The sequence below is a fragment of the Crotalus tigris genome, unplaced genomic scaffold, assembly GCF_016545835.1.
Source record: "Crotalus tigris isolate CLP2741 ecotype Arizona unplaced genomic scaffold, ASM1654583v1 scf7180000024340.7048381, whole genome shotgun sequence".
Taxonomy (NCBI): Eukaryota; Metazoa; Chordata; class Lepidosauria; order Squamata; family Viperidae; genus Crotalus; species Crotalus tigris.
This window is the reverse complement of record NW_024100510.1, coordinates 3410686-3423473: the sequence shown is the minus strand read 5'-3', so window position 1 is coordinate 3423473 and position 12788 is coordinate 3410686. Positions and strand designations below refer to the sequence as shown.

Sequence of the window (12788 nt, the reverse complement as noted above, 5' to 3'; positions counted from 1 at the left end):
CCCAAAGATGCTTTTTTTTTTCCAAAAGACAATTGGACTTTCTTTCTTTTTTTCCTCTGAAAACATTTTGCTTCTCATCCAAGAAGCTCCTTCAGTTCTAACTTTCTAAGCATGAGTTTTCCCATATCACATGCATCTATAATGCAGGTGCACTGCTTCTACAAAGGTTTCATCAAGTGGCAGCATATAGACAACCTCAGAAGCTAAGAAGGAACAGCCCTGACTATTATTTGGACAAGGAACTACCCAGAGCTGTAGGCTTGATGGGGCTGTTGAAAAACACCCAGAAGAAGTTAATGGCAAATGATTCTGTAATATTGTCAAGGCAACTGAATGGATGCAATTAATAAAATGCCAGTTTGAACTGAGGGACTCTCATTTTATATAGAGTCAAGTTTATGATTCACTCAAGCATATGAAGGGAATAAGCTGTATTTGTTTTCTAAATTCAGCTTGGTATAGATAAAACAAAGGTGCGGACTTTCCATCAGTTTAAGGGGTGCACATATTTGTGCTATCCTCCATAAATGGGCAATTACAAGATTCAAAAGTATTATGAGATGATTTTTATGTTTTCATGCATTTATGACTCTTTAACTTTTTAATACATGTAAACTTCACATCAAATTGAATGAATACACTCAAAGCTGCTATAGTTTACTTTTCCCCAACTTACAGATGCTCCCTCTTACAGCAGCAGGAAAAAGACACAGCAGTTTATTTGATTTCTAGTAGGTAGTGCTTTAACAGCCTGGACAGATATTTTCAAAGATAATTATCCAACTCCAGATATAATTGCAGGAAAAGGAACAGAAGACACTAAGGAGGGAGAAGAAAAATAGTACAGAGGGCAGTGGAGGCTTCTACACATCACCACTTTTTGGAACAAACAAGTCAAGAAAGGGGGATGTTTAGTATTCCAAAAATGGACAAAATTTTGTTGTTTAATTGAGGGACCATCAATACCGTATTCACTTCTCTTAAAGCACAAAGATGTCTCCTGATTTCTTTGGGAAAAAGGTTGGAGGAGAAGGGATGGGAAGGGTGGGGAGAAAGTGGAAGAAAGAGAGAGAGGAGGGGAAAAGGGGTGGGAAAGGCAAGAGAGAAAGCAAAACAAGGGAGGAGAAGATGGTGAAGGACAGGTAGGAAATAAAATAGTCAGTGGGGTAGAGAAAAGGGAAGCTAACTTAAGGGCTATCCGGCTGCAAGTACACCAGAGAATCCAATGTGTCCATCTTGGCATAGTTATGGACACACTTTATGCTTTACATGCAAGAATCTGCTTGGAACATATGTGTTTGTCCTTCATAACTAGTTTTGTCCTAAGAAATGCAAATCAGAAGAATTTACAGTAAGATCAACCTTTCTGTACCTTTAGTAAAATAATTCCAGATCTCAGAAAATAAACACATTCTGAGAAGCAACTCAAATAGATTTTTTAGTTCCTTTGATGCACTCTTCTGTGGTTAGTAGAATTAAATACAATAATACAAGAGTTGCACAGTATTTTTATGAACAATTCTCTGCCAGTCCCCAATTCTTCTATAATTTGTATTTGTTTGTCATTTCTGTTCGCAAAGGTTTCCTCTTTGTATGTTCACCTCATTTTACTCTTTTTTGATGACTACAGGTGCAGGATTAATAATAGTGTCTTGATTTTTAATTAATAAATTAATAATTAATTTAATTAATAATTAAAACAAAGTAATTTTAAAATAATTTAAATATTTTTATTAAATCAAAATTATTATTAAATGTTATTTTTAAATATTATTTTATATTATAATTTTAATTATTTTGAATTATAAATTTAATACAATTATTTTATATTAAAATATAATTTTAAATTATTATTATTGTTAAATATGAAAGATTAAGTTAAAATAAAAATAAAAAAGTAATTTTAAAATAAATAAAAATAAAAAATAGAATTTATTTATAAAAATAAATTAAAAAATAAAAATAAAGATTAATAATAAAGTGTGTTGATTTTTCATATAACTGTTTCTGTTACAAGATGGAAGGGCTTTTTCTTCTTTATTCCGTCTTTCCTCAAAGACAGCACACTTCTAATTATATCATCATTCACCATCAATTATAATGTAATTGTTGTTGTACAATGGAGGATGCCATAGCTCTGAAGAGAGTATCAGAAGCCATGGTTCCTTAGAAAACTTTTTTTTTTTAAAAAAATTCACAATTAAATAAATTGATACTACAATATCATTTCATTTCAAAGTCATAACTAGTGGCCAGGAGAGGTTTGTTAAAAACAAATCATGCCAAACCATCTTTTTTCATTCTTCAATAAAGTGACTAAACTAGTAGACCAGTGAAATGCAGTGGATGTAGTATACTTAGAGGTCAGTAAGGCACTTGATAAAGTGCACCACAACCTACTCCTTGGTAAGCTAGGAAAAGGTGGAATAGACAACATCACCACCAGATGGATCTGTAGCTGGCTGACAAACTATACTCAACGAGTAGTCCTCAATGGTACTACATCCACATGGAGAGAAGTAAGCAGTGGGGTACCACTAGGCTCCGTCTTATTGCCCAGTACTTTTCAATATCTTCATAAATGACTTAGATGAGGGAATTGAAGGGAAACTCATCAAATTTGTAGATGACACCAAACTGACAGGAGCAGCCAACACCCCAGAAGACAAACTCAGGATCCAAAAAGATCTTAACAAACTTGAACAATGGGTCCTATCCAACAGAATGAGTTTCAATGTGGAGAAAAGCAAAGTCTTACATTTAGGCAGGAAAAACCAAAGGTACAAATATAGACTGGTCGAGACCTGGCTTAAAAACAGTAACTTGGAATCCTAGTGGACGATCACTTCACTATGAGCCAGCAGTGTGCAGCAGCAGCCCAAAAAGCTAATACAATCCTGGGTTGTATAAACAGAGGCATAGAATCAAGATCACATGAAGTATTACTACCACTTTATCAAACCCTAGTAAGACCACACCTGAAAAACTGCAGCCAATTTTGGTCACCATATCACAAAAAAGATGTTGAGAGTTTGGAAAAAGTTCAGAGAAGAGCAACTAAGATGATCAAAGACCTGGAAACTAAAACATATGAAGAACAGCTACAGGACTTGGATTTGGCTAGTCTAGAGAAAAGAAGAAATAGGGGAGACATGATAGCAGTGGGGTTGCCACAGGTAGAGGGGTCAGGTTGTTCACCAAAGCACCAGATGGCAGGACAAGAAACAGTGATTGGAAACTGATCAAAGAGAGAAGCAACCTGGAATTAAGGAGAAATTTCCTGACAGTGAGGACAATTAAGCAGTGGAACAGCTTACCCCCAGAAATCGTGAGTGCTCCATCACTGGAGATTTTTAAGAAGAGACTAGACATTCACCTGTCTTAAACGGTATAGGTTCTCCTGCTTGATCAGGGGCTTGACTAGAAGATCTCCAAGGTCCCATTCAATTCAATTCAATTCTATTCATTATTTTTTAAAAAATCACCACAAATATAACATAGCTTGAGTGTACAATACAGAAACTGTTAGACTGTAATAGGTTGATAGTGAAATCATTTCACTGTTCCATGAAACTTTACAAAGAAATGGTGATAATTTCACAGAAAGAATCTTTTATTTAAAATAATATTTTTAGGTTAGACTGTACAATTTCCTTAATGATTCTGTCCTATTTTATGCTGAATTAATTGCAATATCTATAAAGGAATACATCTTTACCCATTCAGGTCTATTCTGAATTTTCAATAGATTCTTTGCAATGTCTACTCCAAAAGAAGGCATGCTGAAGTCAACAGGCACTAATATGCTATGGACCTCACTCCCATCACCTGCCATTATCTCCCTTAAGTAAATCTGAGAGGTTGTCCCACAGTGTGAGTGGACATGTTCCCTGTTACCCCAGAGGGAAGAGTCAGAATGAATGGGTTAAAATTATAAGGAAAGAATTTCAAGCTAGACATCCAGGACAGCTTCCTGCCTGAAGTGGAACAGGCTGTTTTATTTCAAACTCAGTAGCCTGCCTTCAGACAGAGACTGGATAACCATCTGTGAATGATACTCCAGTGGATCCTGTACTAAGCTGGCTGTATTGATCTATGGTTCCTTCCAATTTTACAGTATGATCCATTAAATACGAATTTGTCATTCTATTAAGAAAACACCAATTCCCTACCACAATCCGTATTTATGAAATTGCTGCTGAACGTCACTGAAGTGTACAAAAAAAATAATGTGGTAAAAATAATGTTGATTTGTTTAAAAATCTGCTCACATATCCTGAAAAGGTAGAGGTCTAGAACAAGTACCAGACAGCAACCCCACCCAATTTATTTCCTTGTAAGTAGATGAACAGTTTGGGCCTGCACAAATCCATATGACCACTAGAGGGTGATGATTATCTGTATTACTTTACTACCAACTACTGGTAATAATTATCGAAATCTGTGCATCTGTGTTTTTTGACTGATGATGACAGCCATTTCATAAATCTATTATCTCTTCCATAAAGCCATTTTGTAGCACCATCCAGGACATGCTCTCTAATTTCAAAAAGTTTGCATCTAGTATGCTTTATTTGGGAAGACTGATTTCTGTACAGATGGTATGCATCTTCAAATATGCTAAAAAAAAAATAAATCATGGAATGGGAGTTTTTATTGGCAAATAATAAAAAAGAGAGTTATATAGGTTATGAATTATAAATAGTCTAAATTTTGAAAGAAAACATTTAATATGGTTAAATGCTTGTTAAATATGTTAAATTCTGAAAGACAAATATTGAATTCAAATGACTAGTTTTAATGTTATAACTAAAATATTACATTATCATATTATCACCCAAGAACTGTTATTACTGAAATAATAATGAATCCATATATTATTCTTTTCTATGGAAATAATGCAGGTGTTTCTCATCACAGAAATAATTGTGGTTCTTGTAGACTTACTGGAAATCCAGGTTCTCCCATCATTCCTTTTTCCCCTTTCATACCCTAATAATAGAAAACAACAATAATATTAAATAAGTAGGTATATATTTCTTATTCTCTGCTAAATTTAGAGCAGCTAGAATACTTCCATTTCAATTATGTGTATGACAATTTTTGGTGATAAATGAAAATTCATCAGAAGGGCTGAAAAAAAGAAACTTGAGGCTTAGCTTGAATTCTATTTTCTCTAAAATAGAACCCAGCTCTTAAACTGACATAATGCTTTATTTGCAAATATAGTCTCTTGTGAGTAAAAATTTACTTCCCATACATTTTACTTTCTATCCATGTTGTGACAGAAGAATCACACCCTAAGAGGTAAGCACAAAATGAAAGGCAAAAATTACTTAGAAATAAAGTAACATCATTCAAAATGTTCCTTTGAAACCATAAGAGTGTTTCACCTATACGACATAGGGATCTGTTTCATCACATGATATAAAGTCATTCTAAGGGGCAATTTTCACAGGAGTACATTTCCAACTTGAGATACAGGTAAATTGCCTGTAGAGTAAGGCCAACATTTGAATAACAGCAAGGTTTAACTATGAATATTTTATTTATTTTAATTAAATAACTTTTTTTCTAAATTTATGTTAAATTTAGAAAAAAGTTCTTGGATTTTTTTTTTGCCCCATAGAGATAGTTGATTTATTTATTCCTATGACATTTAAATCAACTTTAGTCTTGAGTGGTGTGACCATTCCTAGTAAAAATTAATATGATGGCCTATGATTGGTAGGAGTTAACACTGCACTGTTTGTTAAAGGTGTTTGCTTTTTTGTTTTTGTTTTTTTGTAGCTGGCATGATTTAAGTGAAAATGCAGTCCAAACTCAGAGATGCCTAGGAAAACCAACAATGTCTGGTTGGCTGACCCTAGATATCTACTGACAGAAATTTGCAGGAAAAATAACCCAGTTGGCAAAGATATATTAACAAAGGAACAGAAAATAGCTAAAGGAAAGAAGAATTAGGTTACATTTGAAGCTCTACCAGATGAAGAATACAACTTAACATCATTAAGTTAGACTAGGCTGATGATAGTCCACTGGAAACTAATATTTCAAACCCTTGTCCCCTTGAGTGAGGCTCAACAAACAATACTGACAATATCCTAGCCATTTTTCTTATTTAGAATTGACACAAACAGCAAAGGTAGATGTCTACCTCATCTAAAATAAATCACTCGTATGCACTATTTCCTAGAATGTTGAGCTATTCGTACCGACACACAATGTATATATGAATGAATACACATAGATGTGATGGATTGTTCTCAAGAACTCAAAAATCTGCATTTTCAGTTCTGCGTGATGAATTGGGAGTAAAGAAGGCATTAAATCTATCTTAGGCCAACTGTAAACTTAGAATTTATATGGAAAACAAAGAAGAACAAGAAGGTGATTAGGAAAAAAACAATAGCTATTAATAAAACAGCAAGTCAAAAGAAGAAATTTGGGAGGGAACCTACAAACATTTAAGTTAGATTCTGTGAGATGTGGAGATGATTTAAATTCACCAAGGTTGCAATATAGGAAGGAATCAGCAGCATCACTGGGCCATAACACTGTTTCACTGATCTGATTCAAGAAGGTGAGCCTTAAGTTCTCCTGTAGGGGTTATATAGGTAGTCCTCAACTTGCGACCACAATTGAGCACAAAATTTCTGTTGCTGAATGAGACATTTGTTAAATGGGTTTTGCTCCATTTTGCTACTTTTCTTGCCACAGTTGTTAAATGAGTCACTGCAGTTGTTAAATTAGTAACTCATTTGTTAAGTGAATCTGGCTTCCCCATTGTCTTTGCTTGTCAGGAGGTCACAAAAGGGGATCACATGACCCCCAGCACACTGCAACCGTCAAAAGTATGAGTCAGTTGTCAAGTGTCTGAAATTTGATCACATGACCATGGGGAGACCACAAGTGCGGAAAATACTCATAAGTCACTTTTTTCAGAGCCATTGTAATTTTGAATGGTCATTAAACGAAGTGTTGTAAGTCGAGGGCTACCTGTACTGTTACTTCCCAATGTTGCCATAGACTGAAAAGACATTATGATTATTTAATCACAAAAGAAGAAGACTGATTTTATGCTTTGTGGGATGTGTGTGTGGGGGGTTCAGTGCAAAGTTATCCATGCTTGGGGGGAGAAGGATGGGCAAAAGCTCCTATAAGGGCTAAAAATGTGCAAAAATGTAAAAAAAAACCACTTATATCTTACTGTCTTATATCTTACTTATGACTATGACTTATATCTTACTGTCAAATATTGAAATGCAAGCCAATAAAGGCAGAATTTGAGTCATTATATCAAATGATTCATTGATAATTTAAGACAACTCAAATTTGCTGTGGCTGCTTATAGTTGCAATATCTGCAATGTGCCATACAGACTTCTATGACTTTTTATTTTTGTATTTAAGTTATCTGTAATTTCAGAAATGATTCCCACAGAAACACTGATCTCCAGCTTCTCAGATACTCATATTTATTTCCACATGGGCTTAAGATGTGATTGTGAATATGAAAGCGGGTACAGATGGAAGACAAGGCCTCTCTCTTTAAGTTGCTATTGACCCCCAGAGAAAAAGAAAAGAAAATATTATTGGCACAGCTTGAGGGTAGAAAAGGTGGCGAAATGATGGCAAAAGGTGAGGATATAGAAAAGACTGCAGTAATCCAATGTAGCAAAAGAGAGACAAGACTTATAGTGGGGAAGGCTAGATAGAGCAATTCTATTTTTCAAAGGAATGAATATTCTGTAATTTTGAATAATATTTCAATTACCTTGTGTTCACTTAGAATTTCATCTATTGAACTGGTTAATTCTCTTGTTGATGGAAGCCCAGGTGGACCAGGAGGTCCAATTTCACCCTTCAGAAAAGCCACAAAGATAAGTATAAGAGGTAAAAGGAAAATTTAAACAACACTGGATGTACATTCTTTGAACTCTGTGAAAGTGAAGAACACGGGAACCTGAAGAATCTGACGACACAATGGGTGGGTTGAAGAACATAGGGATTTTAAAAAGATTGCATTTCTAGTACTGTAATCTGATCTCAAAAACAATTTGCACAGATTACACAAAGTTATGTCCACCATAGTAAATGCAAGTTGGTTAAGATTGTTTTACCTTTTCACCTTTCTTTCCATAAAAGCCAAGGCCTCTATTGCCCTGAAATGACAGTTAATGAACATTTAACTTATGCTTACATACTTTACCAAATGGCATACCAGAAACTACATGTTCCTCTGTAATATCAGGACTTTAATACTGTTTTACATCAAATAAAATAATTCTCTTAGACACTTAAGTCAATTATTACTTAGATTATATTCTTGAGATTTAATGATTCCCATAATAACATATGTTAAATTCCTTTTCAAAAAATTAATAACATTGAAATATTCAATGTATGGTTATCAGTAATACTAATTATAATCCTTTAACACCATCAGACAACAATATCTGATTATCCCAGGTGCTTGGGAAGGATTTGATATACTGATAAAAATGCCAAATACCATCTAAACATCTGGCTGTGTCACCAACCATAATGCTTTTAGCTTGATTTCTTCCTATAAATTCGAAGCTCCTATGTAGGCTACAAATACCTTCCTGTTGATGATAAATTTGTGCATACCAGTTTGTGCTCCTATGGATAGTCTTTTAGCCAAATGAATAGTTTGTAGCTATATAAAGTCACTGAAGAAATGCATGACTGCCTCAGTTCTTGTAACTATAAGGCAAATGCAATTTGATAACAGTACAGGAATGAATGGGAATAATGAACTTTCTTCATTTACACTTCTGCCTGTTTATTTGAATCATACCCAGAGATTCTATTTTCAGAGGAAAAGTTAATGCATTATTAAAGAACTTTGTAGGAACCAGCACTAAAAACGTGAAAAAAAGAGCTCAAACTGATTTCATGTAAATGTTTATTCCACTGTGTCCAGTGGTGGGATTCAGCCAGTTCGCATCATTTTGGCAGAACCGGTAGCTAATTTTTTGTTGCCCAGGCCCAGAATGGACTTCTGGAAGCAGCATCCACATAAAGAACAGGTTGTACATATATTTGAATCCCACCACTGACTGTGTTCCAACAATTTACAGTATTACAATATCTCATGTTCCTCTTTCAAACAACAGCAGCAGCAACAACAACAACAACATTTTAGACATTTTGAATTACCTCAGAAAACATCAGAGTCTACAAATCTAAGGTGAGTCCTCAAATACTTACAATGGGCCCTGGCAGTCCTGGGGGTCCTGGAAGTCCCTAAAAAGAATGTTTCAGAAACCAAGTAATCTTTTAGAAGTATTCAATTCATGTAAATACATGGGGCAGCATCAGTTACTTCACACACTGCCTACTAAGTCTACTTAAAATATATACATTCAAAACCAGAAAATCCTAAAAACATGTTATAAATATTTAATTTTTAGTTATTTATTTTACTTATTAAATTATAAGCTTGTTAAACTTTATTTAAATAGCAGGAAATCAGGAAATTTTAAAATTTGTGAAAATCCACATTTCATATATGTCATATATCCTCTTGGTTACTTGGAGCTGACATCTGTGAGGATGTGACCACTCCTCACAACATTGAAATAATGGAAACCCTCCCTTCAAACCGATGCTCCACTGCAATATTCCTTTATGTAAATGATGCAGCTGTACTGGCCCAGACCCAGTTTGGCTTAAATAGTACAAGACTACATAGTCTCTTTTACAGTGGTAGTGCAGATTTAACTGAGTTTTAATAATTTCCTGGTGCATGGAGATGTTGGTGTGAATATGCTACTGTTATGGAAACAATCAGAATTTTTATTGTAAGTGCTGATTATTTATGTTGCTTTAATCCTGCTTACAGATAGGGGTTATTTAAGCTGCTCAGAATTAGCAGTGACTGGAGTAGCATATAATCCTAGTAAAATAACACCACCATCTCCCACAAAAATACAAAAGCAAATAGTAGGATACAGTGGGGAGGAAAAAAGGGGGGAAAGTGAAGGGGGACTAGGGAAAAAGAACAGACTTCCTCTGTTGCAGTAGAAGGAAGCATTAACATTGAACTTCAACTTTTTAGTTTTCCATAATATTATAAACTAGCCATTTCTATAACAACAAATGAATCTAATCAGTAAAACCCAAAATCCACCCCTTTTTTTAGTCACCAAGTTTTTGACACCTTGCAAAGCACTGGTAGTACTCAAATATTGTCATGTCCTAAAAGTGGTACAATCTGTGAAAAAGTTTTTTTCAAGCCCTGCCCTAGCAGACAGTGGGCATCTCTGAATTATATACTGTAAAGAGCACAGAAATTGGGTATCATCATTTCAAGATCAATTCTTTATCTCTGCAATCATTATAAATAATTGCATCTGAGGGAAATTGGCAGTTGAGAAAAAGAGAAATGTGAAATATATAAAAATAAATAAATAAAACTATTCTTAGTTTTGGGTTGGATGGGATATGGGTTAAGCATATTCTCCTACTTTTAAGTCTAGTTCCATTAGCATTAAATGGAAAAGAGAGCAAATGCTGCATTATTACCATTTCTTTCAAGAAATTCTATTATAAATGAATTTTGATCAGTTAGCACCAAGATAACAGGTTAAGGACTTGCATTGACCTTCCACAATTTTATAAATTTATCTTTAGAGCATCGGGCCTGTTAAATACTTAAATCATTTCACAGTATCAGTATTTAGAAAAGCTTTATCATCAACACATTTCAGTATGATATCCAGACCAGTACTGGAAATTGATTTAAGAAAGGTAGCCAGCTTTGTCTGCACAAGCTAGAGGCACTATATAAGTCAGTCTTCTTATTATAGTGTGTGCTTTTAACCATGATAACTGCATATTTTATAAATTTTCTTTCAGTCAAGTTCCTAAGCCACACATGTTTATTTTATTTTCACTAATTATTATCCAATCAGAATAACACAATATTGTATTTTTCAATGTTGTGCAATTTTGTTCCATTGAGTACAGTGCATATCAAGAATTTATTACTGTTTCTTAATTTTTAATTCTGTCGCTTTATTATTGTTCTGCTTTATTGGTGAGTTTTATTTTATTGTCTTATTGTTTCACTACTTGTTTTATTGACATTTTCTAGTTGTTGGCCACAATAAAGAATGTCAAACTACTGTCATAATCTCAGAATCTTATAATACTTACCGGAAGACCTGAGTCTCCTTCTAGACCAGGTTCACCCACCGGTCCAGGAGCACCTTGAGGTCCCTGTAAATGAAAATATTTTTTCCCAAAATAATAATTGTGCTTTCTTTTATTTTACTGATAGCTAGTTTTATTATAGAAATTTATCTATCCCAATGTTACTTACAATGAAGCCAATCAAGCCCGGGTCACCAGGATTTCCCTAGAGAAGAACAATTTAAAATGGGAAATGCTCTTTTAGTCAACTTGAACATAAACTTTTCTATACTACTAAAATTCTTATTCCTGTAACCTTAAACTGAGCAAAATGGTGCATCACAGGGCAACAATTTTTAATCCAAGATACCTCAAATGGGCTGATTTACAGAATGTGAACAAAATCCAGGAGCCATTATTACCATGGAATTGAAATTTGACAAATTTCATAAAACATTTTATAGCATAAAAATTATCATAAAACAGTTTATGACATAAAATTAAATGTCCTTTTTTAATGCTTGACTATCCTTTACAGTTCAACATGGGCTATTTTCAAGGCAGATGCATCTCTGAAGGTATCCCAACTTTTCCAGTGAATACAGTACATTAAGTGCTCTGTGATTGTTGAAGGAATTATGGAATCTGTAAGGAATTATTTCTAAAACTCTCAGATGTCTAGATTTCTTACAAAAAACCTCTATAATTATTTGTAAAATCTGAAAGTTAAAAGTGATTAGAAAAATAAGTACAACGTAAATACAATGAAATCTACATTTATAACTAAAAGAAAAAAGTTATTTGTGTATGTTTGTGTGTGTTGTATGTATATATACACACATACACTTATGCACAGACGTAATGAAAGAATCATATCTGCTTCACTTTGTTTCGACTCAGCAACTTCAAAGAGCATACAGATATGCTTCTATTTAAATTAAAAAAAAATGTCTTGTGTTTTATAAATGAAAACCACAATGTGGCTGCTTATTTATGATAGCTATATAATAAATCTAAGAAAAAATATAGCAAAACTTTAGTATAGCCTCTGCAAGACTGTATTTGATAAAAGAAGCTGACAAATTAAGAAAATTATAGTTTTTCACTTATATGAAAACATCTGAGGCACTTAATTGAAGATGATCAGGAAAACATAACTTTTCTAACAGATTATAACTGTTCACAGAGACTTACCCTGAACTGTATAGCTAATTCTTCAGGTAGTGCAAAAGGCTCCCCCTTCTGACCTTTGGGTCCCTGGATTCCCTAAAGTGATTGAAAATAACAAAAAATCAGCCATTTGTCCAGAATTGTCTGAGGATTCCTGCACTAAACTGGGTGTTGGATTATAAGAACTCCAAATTCACTTCTAATATATCATTCTCTTTCTTGAGAATTTTACAGGACTATCTCAAATGCTGGGTATAAGCAGAATTTTTCTACTATTTTGGAGGTTGGGGATCATTAAGACAACTTTAGGATTTACATCATAATTTATATGTGATTCCTGAAAATATGAATGGTAGTTAGCAATGGAAATTATTCCAAGGGTTAATTATAAAAAAAAAAAAACATAAAATTCACTGACACTACAAAAGAGAGGTTGAAGGATCATGTGAGGTGCTG

The 12788-nt window shown here is 33.9% G+C and overlaps 1 protein-coding gene across 1 annotated transcript in view; it reads right to left on the bottom strand.

The window, feature by feature from the left end:
- COL4A2 (collagen type IV alpha 2 chain) overlaps nucleotides 1-12788 on the bottom strand; it is a 229927-nt gene that overhangs the window by 101622 nt on the left and 115517 nt on the right. The window contains exons 8-14 of the mRNA XM_039326369.1: nucleotides 12357-12428; nucleotides 11353-11388; nucleotides 11187-11249; nucleotides 9237-9272; nucleotides 8123-8164; nucleotides 7777-7863; nucleotides 4948-4992 (exon numbers count right to left, since the gene is read on the bottom strand). Coding sequence (XP_039182303.1) covers nucleotides 4948-4992; nucleotides 7777-7863; nucleotides 8123-8164; nucleotides 9237-9272; nucleotides 11187-11249; nucleotides 11353-11388; nucleotides 12357-12428 — 381 coding nt within the window. The remainder of the gene's footprint in view (nucleotides 1-4947; nucleotides 4993-7776; nucleotides 7864-8122; nucleotides 8165-9236; nucleotides 9273-11186; nucleotides 11250-11352; nucleotides 11389-12356; nucleotides 12429-12788) is intronic.